The sequence below is a fragment of the Mobula hypostoma genome, chromosome 5 (genome assembly GCF_963921235.1).
Source record: "Mobula hypostoma chromosome 5, sMobHyp1.1, whole genome shotgun sequence".
NCBI lineage: Eukaryota > Metazoa > Chordata > Chondrichthyes > Myliobatiformes > Myliobatidae > Mobula > Mobula hypostoma.
Window position 1 is genome coordinate 196,642,739 of NC_086101.1, and position 14,426 is coordinate 196,657,164.

A 14,426-nucleotide genomic window follows, 5' to 3' on the forward strand; every position below is an offset into this window, starting at 1 on the left:
ATGACTAGTGGAGTAAGAAAGGGATTTAGACCAGGAGCTCTGGAGGGGACCAAATATTATCTGCAAGTTTGCTGCTGATCCTGAACTAGGTGTGATTGTGAGTACAAGAAGGATATAATGGGCTTCAAACAGGTCTAGGGAAGCTGAGTAAGTGGACAAAAACATAGCAGATGGAACATACCTCTTATACAAGTCCCACTTCCCAGCAAGAGAGGCCAATGATCCATGTGTCTCAAGTCTCCCTCCTGCACCAACTTCTTTGTCATGTATTGAACCTACTATCTCCCTGTTCCTTGTGTGCCACAGGGAATAATCATGAGATTACAATCCTAAAGGTCCCTACATTTATAACATACTGTAATGTAAAAGCAAGAATGTACTGCTGAAGTTTTATAAGGCATACGTCAGACATCACTTGCACTATTATGAGCAGTTTCAGGCTCCTTATCAAAGAAAAGATGTGCTGGCATTGGAGAGGGTTCAGAGGAGAGTCACGAGAAAGATTCTGGGAACGAAAGGGTTAACACATGTAGGGTATTTGATAGCTCTGGGCCTGTACACATTGGAGTTTAGAAAAGTGAGGGGGGGATCTCATTGGAACCTATCAAAATTAAAAGGTCTAGATAGAGTGGAGGTGGAAAGAATGTCTAGGGCCAGAGGGCACAGCCTCAGAATAGAAGAACATCCATTTAGAACAGGGGTGAGAAGGATTTTCTTTAGCCTGCAGGTGGTGAATTTGTGGAATTCGTTGCCACAAACAGCTGTGGAGACAAGTTATTGGGCATACTATCCACGTACCTATCCAAAATTCTCTTCAACGTTGTAATTGCAATCACATCCAGCACTTGTGCTGGCAGTTCATTCCACATTCTCATCAGCCTCTGAGTGAAGAAGGTTTCCCCTCAAACATTTCACCTCTCACTCTTAACCCATGACCTCTATTTGTAGTTTCACTCAATCTCAATGGAACAAACCTGCCTACCCTATCTATATCCCTCTATCAAATCTCCCTTCAATCTATTACTTCCAGGGAATAAAGTTCTAACCTATTCAATCTTTCTTTATAACTCCAGTCCCGTCAATATCCTTGTAAATTTTCTCGGTAGTTTTTCAACCTTATTTACACCTTTCCTGTATGTAGGTGACCAAAACTGCACACAACACTCCAAGTTAGGCCTTATAAATGCCTTTCTTAATGATCCTAGCTACCTGTGATGCCACCTTTGAGGAATTATGGACCTGTATGCCCAGATCCCTTTGTTCTACTGCACTCCTCGGTTCCCTACTGCTCACTGTGTAAGACGTTATGAGGAAAAGGCAGGAGAATAGGGTCATGAGGGATCATCAATGATGAAATAAATGGTGGAGAAGACTCAATGGGCCAAATGGCCTAATTTACTCCTGTGTCTTATGGTGTTATACTACCAATTGTTCCAGTATGAACCCCGAGCTCTGGCTCCTCACCCTCCTTTCTCAGAGTATCCTCTGCCTGCTCAGAAAGAGCTCTCACCCTGGCACCAGGTAGGTAACTTACCATCCTGGATCCTCCCTCATGGACGAGGAAATCCCTGTCAGTGCCCCTGACTACACAGCTCTCTCTTCAAGTCCTTGCCTTACCCAGCTGTACAACAGAGCCAGTCTTGTTGCCCCTGATCCAAGCGATGCTGTCACTTCCCCCTGAGAAGGTGCTCCCACAACATTATCCAAAGTGGCATATCCATTAGCGAAGGGATGTTCATAGGAGAATCCTAATCTACCAGTCGACACCTCCTTACCTGGACAAACCTTGGGTGTGACCACCTCCCTGAAACACCTGTCTGTAACATTTTCTCCCTCCTGTATGGTCCTCAATGCTCCAAATGATCCACAGGGTCTGAAGTGGTGTAACTATGTGCAGCTTCTATGGCCAAAGCTGTCAGGGTCACTAGACTGCTACCTGATCTCCCACATCTGCCAGGGAAATGGGCTGACAAATGGCAGATAGCATTGAAATGCTGTTGCATTTTGGGAGTATGAGTGAGATCAAGGCAGTGTGATTGGTAGGTCCCAGGGTGTATAGAGAACGTCACATTCAAGTTTATTGCCATCTGCACAAGTACTGTATGCACAGCAGCGATGAAGAATTTAGCCACAGCAGCATCATAGCCACATAGCATCAGATTCACGGCATTCACAGGGAAAACGTGTACTATTTTTATAGGAAAGAACACATTTGGAACGAAACCCAAGTCGAAAGTAGCATTGTTGCTTTGCTAAGGTAGCAATTCAGATGATGCCAGTTGGTTGAAGAACTGAATGGTTAAGGGGAAGTAGCTGTCCTGAACCTGGAGGTGTGGGACTTCAGAATCAGGATCAGGTTTCATATCACCAGCATATGTGGTGAAATTTGTTCACTTAGCAGCAGCAGGTCAATGTAATACATGAGAATCTAGAAATAAATCAAGCAATCAATTACAATAAGTGTATATATATTGAATAGATTTTAAACAGTGCAGCAACAGAAATAATGTATGTTAAATAAAGTGAGGTAGTGTTGATGGATTCAATGTCCATGTAAGAGGGGAAGAAGCTGTTCCTGAATCACAGAGTGTGTGCCTTCAGGTTTCTGAATCTCCTTCCCAAGGTAAGAATGAGAAGAGGATATACCCTGGGTTCTGTACTCCCTGTCTGGTGGTAGCTGTGAGAAGGTGGCATGGCCCAGATGCTGGTCTATATTTAATGACAGATGATGTGTTCATGAAGCAGCATCTCCTGTTCATCCACTGATGGTGGGGTGGAACATACCCTTGAGGGCACAGAGGAGATTCTCCATGATGTTGTCTGAGCTTCAATTATGGAGAGAGACTTGGTCAGTTTTATCTTGAGCCCAGGAATGCCAAGGTGAAGATAAGGAACGAGACCTGTGATGCAATTATTCAAGTAGCTTTGTATATTTACAGCAGGAAAGCTTTAGCTGAACCTAATGAGAGTCCTCAACAGACTGAGACAGGAGCAATTCTACTGGAGATTTATGAATTGGCAAGAAATCAAACAAATGATAATGGAGAACTGCAGATGTATTGAGAGTGAACAGCTGAAGCAGATTAACTCTGGTTAAAAAAAAAAGTTAGTGGAACATAGAACAGTCCAGCAGAGAAACAGACTCCCCAGCCACCAGGTCTGTGCTGACCGATTCAAACTAATCCCACCTGCCTGAATGTGGTTTGTGTCCATTCCCTGTCAAAATGTCTCTGAAACATCACTATTGCATCTGCTTCCACCATCTCACCCATCAGAATGCTCCAGGCATGATGAAACAAGCTACCTTATAAATCTCCATTAAACCCTCCAAATGCCGTGGATGAACCAGGAGCTACGTTGTCTGCTGAGGGCTCGATCTGAGGTGTTCAAAGCTGACAACCCAGGCCTGTACCAGAAAACCAGGTATGACTTGCAGAGGGCTATTTCAAGGGTGGTGAAACTATTTCAAATGAGGTTGAAGGCGATATCAGATGTACGACAACTCTGGCAGGAACTGCAAGACATTACTTCCTACAAAGCGAAACCCAATAGCATGAATGGCAATGATGCTTCACTACCAGATGAACTCAACGCCTTCTATGCCCACTTGGAAAGGGAGAATATAACTACATCTGTGAAGATCCCTGCTGCACCCGGTGACACTGTGATCTCTGTCAATGTTAGACTGTCTTTAAAGAGGGTGACCCTCGCAAGTTGGAAGGTCCCGATGGAGTACCTGGTGAGGCTCTGAAAACTTGTGCCAACCAATTGGCGGGAGTATTCAAGGACATTTTCTACCTCTTACTGCTAGGGGCGGAAGTTCCCACTTGCTTCAAAAAAGGCAACAATTTTACCAGTACCTTAGGAGAATAATGTGATCTGCCTTAACGACTATCACCCAGTAGCACTCACATCTACAGGGTTGTAATGCTTTGAGAGGCTGGTCATGACTAGACTGAACTCCTGCCTCAGCAAGGACCTGGAGCCACTGCAATTTGCCTATCACCACAGTAGATCAACGGCAGACACAACCTCAATGGTTCTTCACATGGCCTTAGACCACCTGGACAATACAAACACGTAAATCAGGATGCTGTTCATTGACTATAGCTCAGCATTTAACACCATCATTCCTACGATCCTCATTGATAAGTTACAGAACTTGGGCGTCTGTACCTCCCTCAGTAATTGGATCCTTGACTTCCTAACTGGAAGATCACAATCTGTGCAGATTGGTGATAATATCTCCTCCTCACTGACGATCAACACTGGTACACCGAAGAGGTGTGTGCTTAGCCTACTGATCTACTCTCACTATACCCATGATTGTGTGGCTTGGCATAGGTCAAATACCATCTATAAATTTGCTGATGATACAACCACTGTTGGTAGAATCTCAGGTGGTGACAAGAGGGCGTACAGGAGTGAGATATGCCAACTAGTGAAGTGGTGTCGCAGCAACAACCTGACACTCAACGTCAGTAAGATGAAAGAGCTGATTGTGGACTTCAGGAAGGTAAGACGAAGGAACACATACCAATCCTCATAGGGGGATCAGAAGTGGAGAGAGTGAGCAGTTTCAAGTTCCTGGGTGTCAAGATCTCTGAGGATCTAACCTGGTCCCAACATATCGATGCAGTTATAAAGGCAAGACAGCAACTATACTTCATTGTCAACAAATACACTAAAAAATTTCTACAGCTGTACCACGGAGAGCATTCTGACAGGCTGCATCACTGTCTGGCATGGGTGGGGTGGGAGAGGCTGATGGCTACTGCACAGGACTGACAGAAGCTGCAGAGGGTTGTAAATCCAGTCATCTCCATCTTGGGTACTAGCCTACAAAGTACCCAGGACATCTTCAGGGAGCAGTGTCTCAGAAAGGCAGCGTCCATTATTAAGGACCTCCAGCACCCAGGACATGCCCTTTTCTCACTGTTACCATCAGGTAGGAGGTACAGAAGCCTGAAGGCACACACTCAGCGATTCAGGAACAGCTTCTTCCCCTCTGCCATCCGATTCCTAAATGGACATTGAACCCGTGAACACTACCTTACTTTTTCAAAATATGTTCTGTTTTTACATGATATTTAATGTCCAGTATACATATACTGTAATTGCTTTACTTATTTATTTATTCAATATTATGTATCACATTGAACTGCTGCTGCTAAGTTAACAAATTTCACCACACATGCTGGTGCTGATAAACCTGATTCTGATTCTGATACTGATCCTTCTCTCATCTGCATCCTCCAGTATTTCACATTTCACATTTCACCCAGTGGGGAAAATCTATCCTGCCCATGCCTCTTAATTTTATAAACTTTCTTTAGATGCCCCCTCATCCTCTAACATTTCAGGATCTCCATCCTTTCCTTCTCGCACATGCTCTCTAATCCAGACAGCATCCTGGTGAAACTTTTCTGCACCCTCTCCAAACCCTCTACACCCCTTAATACTCCACCTGTACCTTGACTGAAGTTTTCTACAGCTGCAACATGACTTCTCAAACTTTATACTCCATTCTCTCTGCTGCCTTTCCAATCTGATAACTTGAATTGCAACTCACAGGGAGCTGTGGACTTGCACAGCAAGATCCCTCTGTACATCAGTATTCCTAAGTGTCACAAAAAACTGTGGGTCAATTGTTTAATAAGAAAAATAACCAGATGGCTTGAGTCGCAAAAATAAATTGAGGTGCTTTTATTACCTCAAAACAAGACAAACACTGGGAAAAAAAACTATATATATATATATATACACAACACACATCAAAGTTGCTGGTGAACGCAGCAGGCCAGGCAGCATCTCCAGGAAGAGGTGCAGTCGACGTTTCAGGCCGAGACCCTTCAGTTAGTCCAGGAGTCACTCTTCCTTCAGTTAGTCCTGACGAAGGGTCTCGGCCTGAAACGTCGACTGCACCTCTTCCTAGAGATGCTGCCTGGCCTGCTGCGTTCACCAGCAACTTTGATGTGTGTTGCTTGAATTTACAGCATCTGCAGAATTCCTGTTGTGTATGTATATATATATATATGTGTGTATGTGTGTGTGTGTGTGTGTGTGTGTGTGTGTGTGTGTGTGTGTATATGTATATATATATAGCCACCCTCAGACTAAACACCAAAGAAAACTAACCCTAAACCCTTGGGAACGAACCTGAGGCTTATAACTGCTAAGCCCCTCCCCCTAGACCAACCAAAAGCTAATTAACTCAATTATCCAATTAAAGATGGTATCCTCCACCATCAGCACACCTGTGCAGGTTGCTGCTGCCTCGATATGAGACAGCTCCATGCAGCAGCTCTGGTTCAGACCCAGTCACTATTACTGCTGGGGACGAGTGTTTTACCCAGTGCACCATGTGCCCCCCATTGTTAATGACGGGCCTTCGTCACACTAAGGGATCTGCCATTTGGTATATATTTTTCCTTTACATTTGAAGTTTGATTTCAACTTTGGATTGGTGCATAGATGAGAGAGGTTTGAAGGGTGATGGTCTGGGGGCAGGTTGATGGGACTAGGCAAATTACTAGTTTGGCACTGACTAGATGGGCCGAAGAGCCTGTTTCTGTGCTGTGGTGTTCTATGACTCTGACTTCCAAAGAGCAACAACTCACACTTATTTGTGTTAGACTCCATTATCCATTCCTCCACCCAAATTTCCAAATGATCTACATCTTACTGTATCATTTGATCATTTATATAAATCACAAACAGAGGTGCCAGCACTGATGCCTGTGGAAATCCACCTGCCAGAGAAACACCTTCCAACACTGCTGTCTTATGTCGGCAAGTCAACTTTATATCTAACCTATCAGCTCACTATGGATTGCATGTGAATTAATCTTCAGGATCAGCCTACCATGAGGGATTATGTCAAAAGCTTTACTAAAGTTCATGTAGACAACATCCAGTCATCTTCATCACCTCCTCAAAAGCCATCACCTCTGCCACACTGTTCAGGTGTGTTTCTGGGGTACAGGGGCTAGCGACCCTCGTGCCTGTGATCGCTGAGCAGCAGTGAACAATCTGATTGGCCTATCAGAGTTTTCTTTGGGAACTAGTTGACCTGATCAGCATTTCTGATCTGGCTATTGTTCACGATTGCACTTAATTAAACAAAAAAGCCATTCAAACCCCCACTGCCCCCTCACAACTATGCTGACTGTCACTAATAAGCTTAGGATTTCCCCCAGTTCTGAGCAAATCCTCTCCCCTAAGAATCTTTTTCAATACGTCCCCTACATCTGATGTAAGACTTACGGGTCTATAATCTTATGGTTTGTCCTGTTGCTTTCTATTGAGGTCCTTGATGAGACTGATCAAGAAATATGGTGCACTGGAGAAATGAATACTTAACAACCCGGATGACCTGTATCTCAGAGATTTGAAGGAGGGGGTCTGTGGAAACAGTGGATGCACTGCTTTCACCTTTCAAAAGCCCATAGGTTGTGGAACACTTCCCTATGTCAGAAGACCACAAGTAGATGCCAAAGTTCATGAGAGGACAACAAGGAACTACAGACTAATTACAACATCAAATCAAGGGAAATGCTGGAAGCTTTGTTGAAGAAAGTGGGAACAGGGCACTTAGAAAACAAAACTAGTATCCAGCAATGATCATACTTAAGTTGGGACGCTGCCTCTCAGGAGTTTGAGACCATGGATTTTTGGGAGCAGTGATGGGGATGAGATGCTTCATGGGAAGAGCCTGACGAGGAGCAGAGCAGGTTAAAGGAAGGTTGAATAGGTAGAGAGCGGTAGGAGGGAGGATGATATGAGGACTCAGAGTGAAGAGAGTTGGGAGGACCAGAGAACGTTCACTCAGAGAGCTCCTGTGGTCTGAGATTGCTGCTTAAAAGGAGATGAGAGACAATTCAAAGAACGTTGAAGGGAGCTGGAGTGAGCCTGGGCTGGAAAGCTCTGGGACCGAACAGGGAGCTCCACATCAAGCTGGAAGAGAGGCATCCTGTTCCTCATTATCCAGCAGATATCCAGGGGTATTATAACTGGGGTATATCCCATACGGCCTGGGGGACATAGCTATCCCAATGTCTTTCAAAAGTTCCAGAAGGTAGGTGAACCTCTGGATCCTGCTGTCATCACTTGGGTCAGTCCACTCCTGGTAACCTTTACTTCCCTCTTTGTTCACAGAATGCACTCACGGAGACCAAAGGAAACAGTGATGTAAGTATAATTTCAGCCTCCTCTGCTCCAAGAAAAACCGAACCAGCCTTTCTACTCTCTCCTCATAACTGAAACTTTCCATCCCAGAAACGTTCTACTGAGTCTCTTCTGCACTCTCTCCTTCCAATCTATGGTGTGGTGATCAGAACGTGCACAATGTCTTATAAAGTTGTTCCCTCACTCCCTGCTTTGAAGCATTCTAAGCCCAGATACAGAAAAGCCTTCAGAAATCCTGTGACCTGTTCCTCTCTTTCTCAGTGCTAACTATGGCCTAACCATTCATAGTATTTTTACAAACTTTGCTCCTTCTCCCAATTTCAATCATCTTACAATTAACATTTTAACATTACCCTGTATTCTGCCTTAAAGTTCAACCTTCTAAAGTGCATGACTTTATTTGTTTATGGACTGAACTCCATCTGACACTTCTCAGCCCAGCTCTTCATCTTATCACTGTCTTGTTATAGTAGTAGGCAGCCATCGATCCCAGGGGATCATGGGTTTAAGTCTCTGTTGGACTGTGTCCTCTCCCTTGGTGGGAAGATTTGAAGAACCGGCTGTGCCCATGCAGCAGGTTCCCCCTCTCCACGTCACTGATGTAGTCCAAGGGAAGGGCAAGTGCTGATACAGTTTGGCATCAGTGTCGTCACAGAGGTTGCCAGAGTGAAGTTGTAAACAACATCAAACTGCCTTAGGTACCCCGGCTCCAGATTTCTTCCTCGGGGTTTACTCCTGAAACCTTTCCCATGGGTGGGTAGGGCTGCAAGGCAGCAGGGGTTTAAAATCAGAGTTTTCCTTCTCCTAGACAGGCTGCTGTCCAAGGCTGACGAGCCCACCTGCCCAAAGCAACTGGTTTTGAGGCGCCAATGGTCCATTTTTGCCCCTTCTCTTGTCAGTAGAAACAGTTCTGCTGGGCCTAGTAGCTAAGGAACACACGAAGGCCAAGAGTTGGTCTTGGTCGTCAGGGGCTGTTAGAGTCGCAGGACATTTGGAGTACTTTATATGTAGTGGAAGCTTATCCCCACTACCACCCCAGGCTATGACAACCTTAGGAAGTGTCTTGTTGTAACCTTTTACACTATCCACAACAACACCTAGCTTCATCTTATCTGCAAACTTACTAACCCAGTTCCTCATCCAAGTCATTTATATAAATCACTAAAAGCAGAGGTCCCAGAACAGATCCCTGATGAACATGATCAATCTCCTTTCACAAGACAGAATACACTCCATTCACTACCACTCTCTGGCTTCTGCAGACAAATCCAAATAGCCGGGTTTCCCAGATCCCATGCCTCCTAACTTCCTGAATGAGCCTACCACTGGGAACCTTGTCAAATGCCTTGCTGTAATCCACATACACCATGTAAACCACTCTGACTTCATCAATATGTTTTCTCACTTCCTCGAGGAATTTAATCAGGCTTGTGAGGCACAACCTGCCCCTCACAAAGTCATGTTGGCCATCCCTAATCAGACTATACTTCTCCAAATGCTTGCAAATCCTGTGTGGAATAATCTTCTCCAAAAGCTTGCCCACCACTGAAATAAAACCCGCTGGTCTATAATTCTCAGGGTTATCCCTGTTACCTTTCTTGAAGAAAGGAATTTCATTTATCACCTTCAAAACCTTTGGCACTACTCCTGTGGACAGTGACAACGAAAAGACCACGGCCAAGTGTATAGCAATGTCTCCCTTGCTTCTCACAGTAAACTGGGGTACATCCCATCAGGCCCAGGCATATACCTTCCCTAATGTTTTTCAAAAGTTCTAGCACGTCCTCTTTCTTAATGTCAACATGTTCCAGCATATCAGCCTGTTCTACATCGACCTCACATTTGTCAAAGTCCCTCTCACTAACAAATACAGAAGCACAACATTCATTGAGGAGCTCGCCTTCCTGCCCCAACTCCAAGCACACTTCCCCCTTTGTTCCAGATCACTCTGACCCTCACTCTACTCATCCTCCTGGTCTTCATGTAGTTGCTTTGGATACTCTTCAACAGGTTGAGATACAACATAAAAAGTGGACAGAAGCAAAAGGACTGAAAGTGTTATATTTGAATGCATGCAGTGTACAGAATAAAGTAGATGAACTTGCAACACAGTTACAGATTGACATATACAATGTTGTAGGCATCACTGAATCATTGGTGAAAGAGGTTGAAAGCTGGGAGCTTAATGTCCAAGGACAGCTACTTCCAAAGGACAGGCAGGAAATCAGAGGGGCTGGCGTTGATCTTTTTGTTAAAAAATTAAAATCAGATCATTAGAAAGAGGTGGCATAGGGTCAGAAAGTGTTGAATCATTGTGGATAGAGCTGAGGAACTGCAAGGGTAAAAAGCCCCTGATGGGAGTTATATACAGACCCCCAACCAGTGGTAAGGATGTGGACTACAAATTACAATGCATGCCAAAAGGGCAGTGTTACAACAGTCATGGGGGATGTCAATATGCAGGTTGATTGGGAAAATCAGGTTGAAGCAGGATTCCAGGAGGAGCTGTTTCAAGAAAGCCTTCAAGATGGCTTTTTAGAGCAGCTTGTGGTAGAGCCCTCGAGGGCATCAGCTACTGTGGGATTGGGTGTTGTGCAATGAATAGAACACTTGAAATAACTTGTTAGGGGAAAACTGATTATAATATGATCGAATTCACCCTGGATTTTGAGGAGGAGAAGCTAAAGTCAAATATATCAGTATTACAGTGGAGTAAGGGGAATTACAGAGACATGAGAGAGGAGCTGACAAGAATTGATTGGAAAATAACACTGGCAGGGATGACAGCAGAGCAGCAATGGCTGGAATTTCTGGAAGCAATGCTGAAGGCACAGGATATATACGTCCCAAAGAGGAAGAAATATTCTAAAAGCAAGATGACACAACTGTGGCTAACAAGAGAAGTCAAAGCCAACATAAAAGCCAAAGAGAGGATGTGGAAATTATAGAAAGTGTGTGGAGGAGATTTGCAGGGATGTTACCTGGATTGGGGAGAATGCCTTACAAGAGTGGGTTGAGTAAACTTGGCCTCTTCTCCTTGGAGCAATGGAGGATGAGGGGTGACCTGATAGAGGTGTATCAGATGATAAGAGGCATTGATCGTGTGGATAGTCAGAGGCTTTTTCCCAGGGCTGAAATGGCTGACACGAGAGGGCACAGTTTTAAGGTGCTTGTAAGTAGGTACAGAGGAGATGTCAGGGGTAAGGTTTTTACGCAGAGAGTGGTGAGTGCATGGAATGGGCTGCCGGTGACTGTGATGGAGGCGGATGCAATAGGTTCTTTTAAGAGACTCCTGGACAGGTACATGGAGCTTAGAAAAATAGAGGGCTATGAGTAATCCCAGGCAATTTCTAAAGTAAGTCCATGTTCGGCATAGCATTGTGGGCCGAAGGGCCTGTATTGTACTGTAGATTTCTTATGTTTCTATAATGGAGCAAAACTTAGTGGGAAGTTAGACGATTGGGAAGCTTTTAAAAACCAACTGAAGGCAACCAAAAAAGTCGTTAAGAAGGTAAAGATGGAATACGACAGTAAGCTAGCCAGTAATATTAAAGAGGATACCAAAAGTTTCTTCAGATACATGAAGTGTAAAGGACGGACGAGAGTGGATGTTGGACCTCTGGAAAATGATGCTGGAGAGATAGTAATGGGGGACAAGGAAATGGCAGACAAACTGCATAAGTATTTTGCATCAGTCTTCACTGTAGAAGATACCAGCTGTATGCTAGAAGTTCCAGGAGTCCGGGGTCATGAAGTGTGTGAATTTATCATTACTATGGAGAAGGTTCTTGGGAAACTGAAAAGTCTGAAGGTAGATAAGGTAGATAAGTCATCTGGACCAGATGGTGAACACCCCAGGGTTCTGAAAGGGGTGGCTGAAGAGATTGTGGATGTTCTCTATTTGGATTTTCAGAAGGCCTTTGACAAGGTGCCACACATGAGGCTGCTTAACAAGCCATGAGCCATGCTATTAGGGGGATGTTTCTGGCTGCTGGTGACTAGTGGTCTTCTACAGGGGTCTGTGCTGGGATTGCTTCTTTTTATGTCGTACGTTAAAGATTCAGAATTTGGAATTGATGGCTTTGGTGCAAATTTTGCAGACAATATGAAGATAGGTCAAAGGGTAGATAATTTTGAGGAAGTAGAGAGGCTACAGAAGGATTAGGAGAAAGCGCAAAGGAGTGGCAGATGGAATGTGGTGTCGGGAAATATATGGTCATGCACTTTGGTAGAAGAAATGAAAGGGTTAATTTGTTTCTATATGAAGAGAAAATACAAAAGACTGATGCACGAAGGGACTTGGGAGTGCTTGTGTAGGATCTAAAGGTTTATTTTCAGGTTGATTCTGTAGAGAGGAAGACAAATGGGATGTTAGCATTCATTTCAAAAGGACTTGAATATAAAAGCAAGGATTTAATGTTGAGACTTTATAAAGCATTAGCAAGGCCTCACTTGGAGTATTGTGAGCAATTCTGGGCCCCTTATCTTAGAAAAGATGTGCTGAAACTGGAGAGGGTTCAAAGGAGGTTCACAAAAATGATTCCAGGTTTGAGAGTGAGGACAAATTCCACTCGTTCGAGGAGAGTGGTGGTGGAGGGAAACCGCTTGGGTCTGGTGCCCAGAAAGAAACAGAGAGCTTTGAGGCCTTCCTGATGGGGGACAGAAGTGTATAGGTAGCACCAGGGTCCTGGAGGAATGTTGTTCCGTTTTTACTGTGTACTGTACCAGTAGCTTATGGTCGAAATGACAATAAACTTGACTTGACTTGACTTGACGACATCTATTTTGAAAATAAGATGCTCAGGGCCAGAGAACTTGAAATCGAATATATCAAGAGCATGTGACGTATCACAGATGTAGGTAAGATAGGACTGAACCAGGGGGATAAAACGGAGTCGACGTATGCAGATATGAGTTCAATGGGGGAGGAACAAGCTGAAACAATGGGTCTACCTGGTCAGGCAGGTTTGTGGATCTTGGGTAGGAGGTAGAAATGGGAGATGTAGGGTGTGGGAACTGTGAGGTTAGTGGCAGTGGATGGGAGATTCCCAGAGCTATTAAGGTCGGTGATGGTGTAAGAGACGATGTCCTGGTGCTCCTTAGTGGGATCCTGTTGGAGGGGAAAGTAAGAGCAGGTGTCTGACAGATACCACTGGGCCTCAGCATGGTAGAGCTCAGCCCACCAGTCTACTAAACCACCCCCCTGATCTGGAGGTTTGATCGTGAGGTTAGGATTAGTGCGGCAGAAGTGGAGAGCATTTCGTTTGGAAAGAGTGACGTTGGAATTAGACAGTAGGGTGGTGAAGTCGAAATTGTTGATGTCCCGTTGGCAGTTGCAATGAAAAGATCCACAGCAGGCAGAAGACCAGGGAGAGGAGGAGGGTTGAAGATGGGAGAGGGGATCATCAGTTCAGGGTGGAGAGTCCTTGCCAAAGGAGTAGGCACAGAGACAGAGGTGGCAGAAGAAGAGCTCGGCATTGTGGTAGGTATGGGCGCAGGGGTGACAAAGGGGGAATTTCAGGAGATGCTTGCTCTGATGGGTTGCTGCAAGTTCAAAGTCAAATGCATCCATGAGAATTGTGGGGAACAGGGAGTGAGACGATACAGGGAGCTCCACCATCAAACTGGAACAAAACAGATGGGCAGAGTGCACTCTTATTATTCATCATCCAGAGGGTGGATGAGTGTGGGTCTTGTTCTCTCAACAGTGGTTGGCACTTTTCTCTATTTCTGTAGTTTATCATCTCTCCTCATTTCTAAAGGAGCTTTATCAGTCCCTCCTGGTCCTGCTGCCATCGCTTGGTTTAGTTCACTCCTGGTAACCTTCACTTTCCTCTTTGTTCACAGATATCACTCAGGAGGAGAAGACGAGGCCGTGGCGTGAGTATCATCTCCTGAAAACAAATATTAACTCCTCAATGCATGAGGAAAGAGTCTGGAACCAAGTGCTGGTAGGCCGTGGTGGTGATGTGGTGATGAGCCAAAAGGGAGTGGGGGGAGAGTGGGAACAAGCAGGCTGAAAAAGAGAGGAAACAGATATCAGGAGGCAGAATAAGGAAAGAAAGGTGGGGGAGGAAGAGTGAGGTGGGAGAGAGAATGACACAGAGAGCCTAAGGGAGATGGAAGGAAAGGCTGGGAGGGGAAGAGAGAGATAAAGAGGGAGGGAAATGGATAGAGTTAAACAGACAGAGTAGCAAAGTGAAAATAAGACTGGTGAGCACAACGAAGAGTCTTTGTTC

General features: G+C 44.8%; 1 protein-coding gene across 6 annotated transcripts in view; it reads left to right on the forward strand.

Annotated features, from left to right (window-relative positions):
* Positions 1-14,426, forward strand: part of LOC134346399 (ribonuclease T2-like) — a 119,299-nt gene that overhangs the window by 49,690 nt on the left and 55,183 nt on the right. For all 6 annotated transcript variants that reach the window (XM_063047759.1, XM_063047762.1, XM_063047760.1 and 3 more), the window contains exons 11-12: positions 8,158-8,190; positions 14,035-14,067. In XM_063047759.1, the coding sequence (XP_062903829.1) occupies positions 8,158-8,190; positions 14,035-14,067 (66 nt within the window). The remainder of the gene's footprint in view (positions 1-8,157; positions 8,191-14,034; positions 14,068-14,426) is intronic.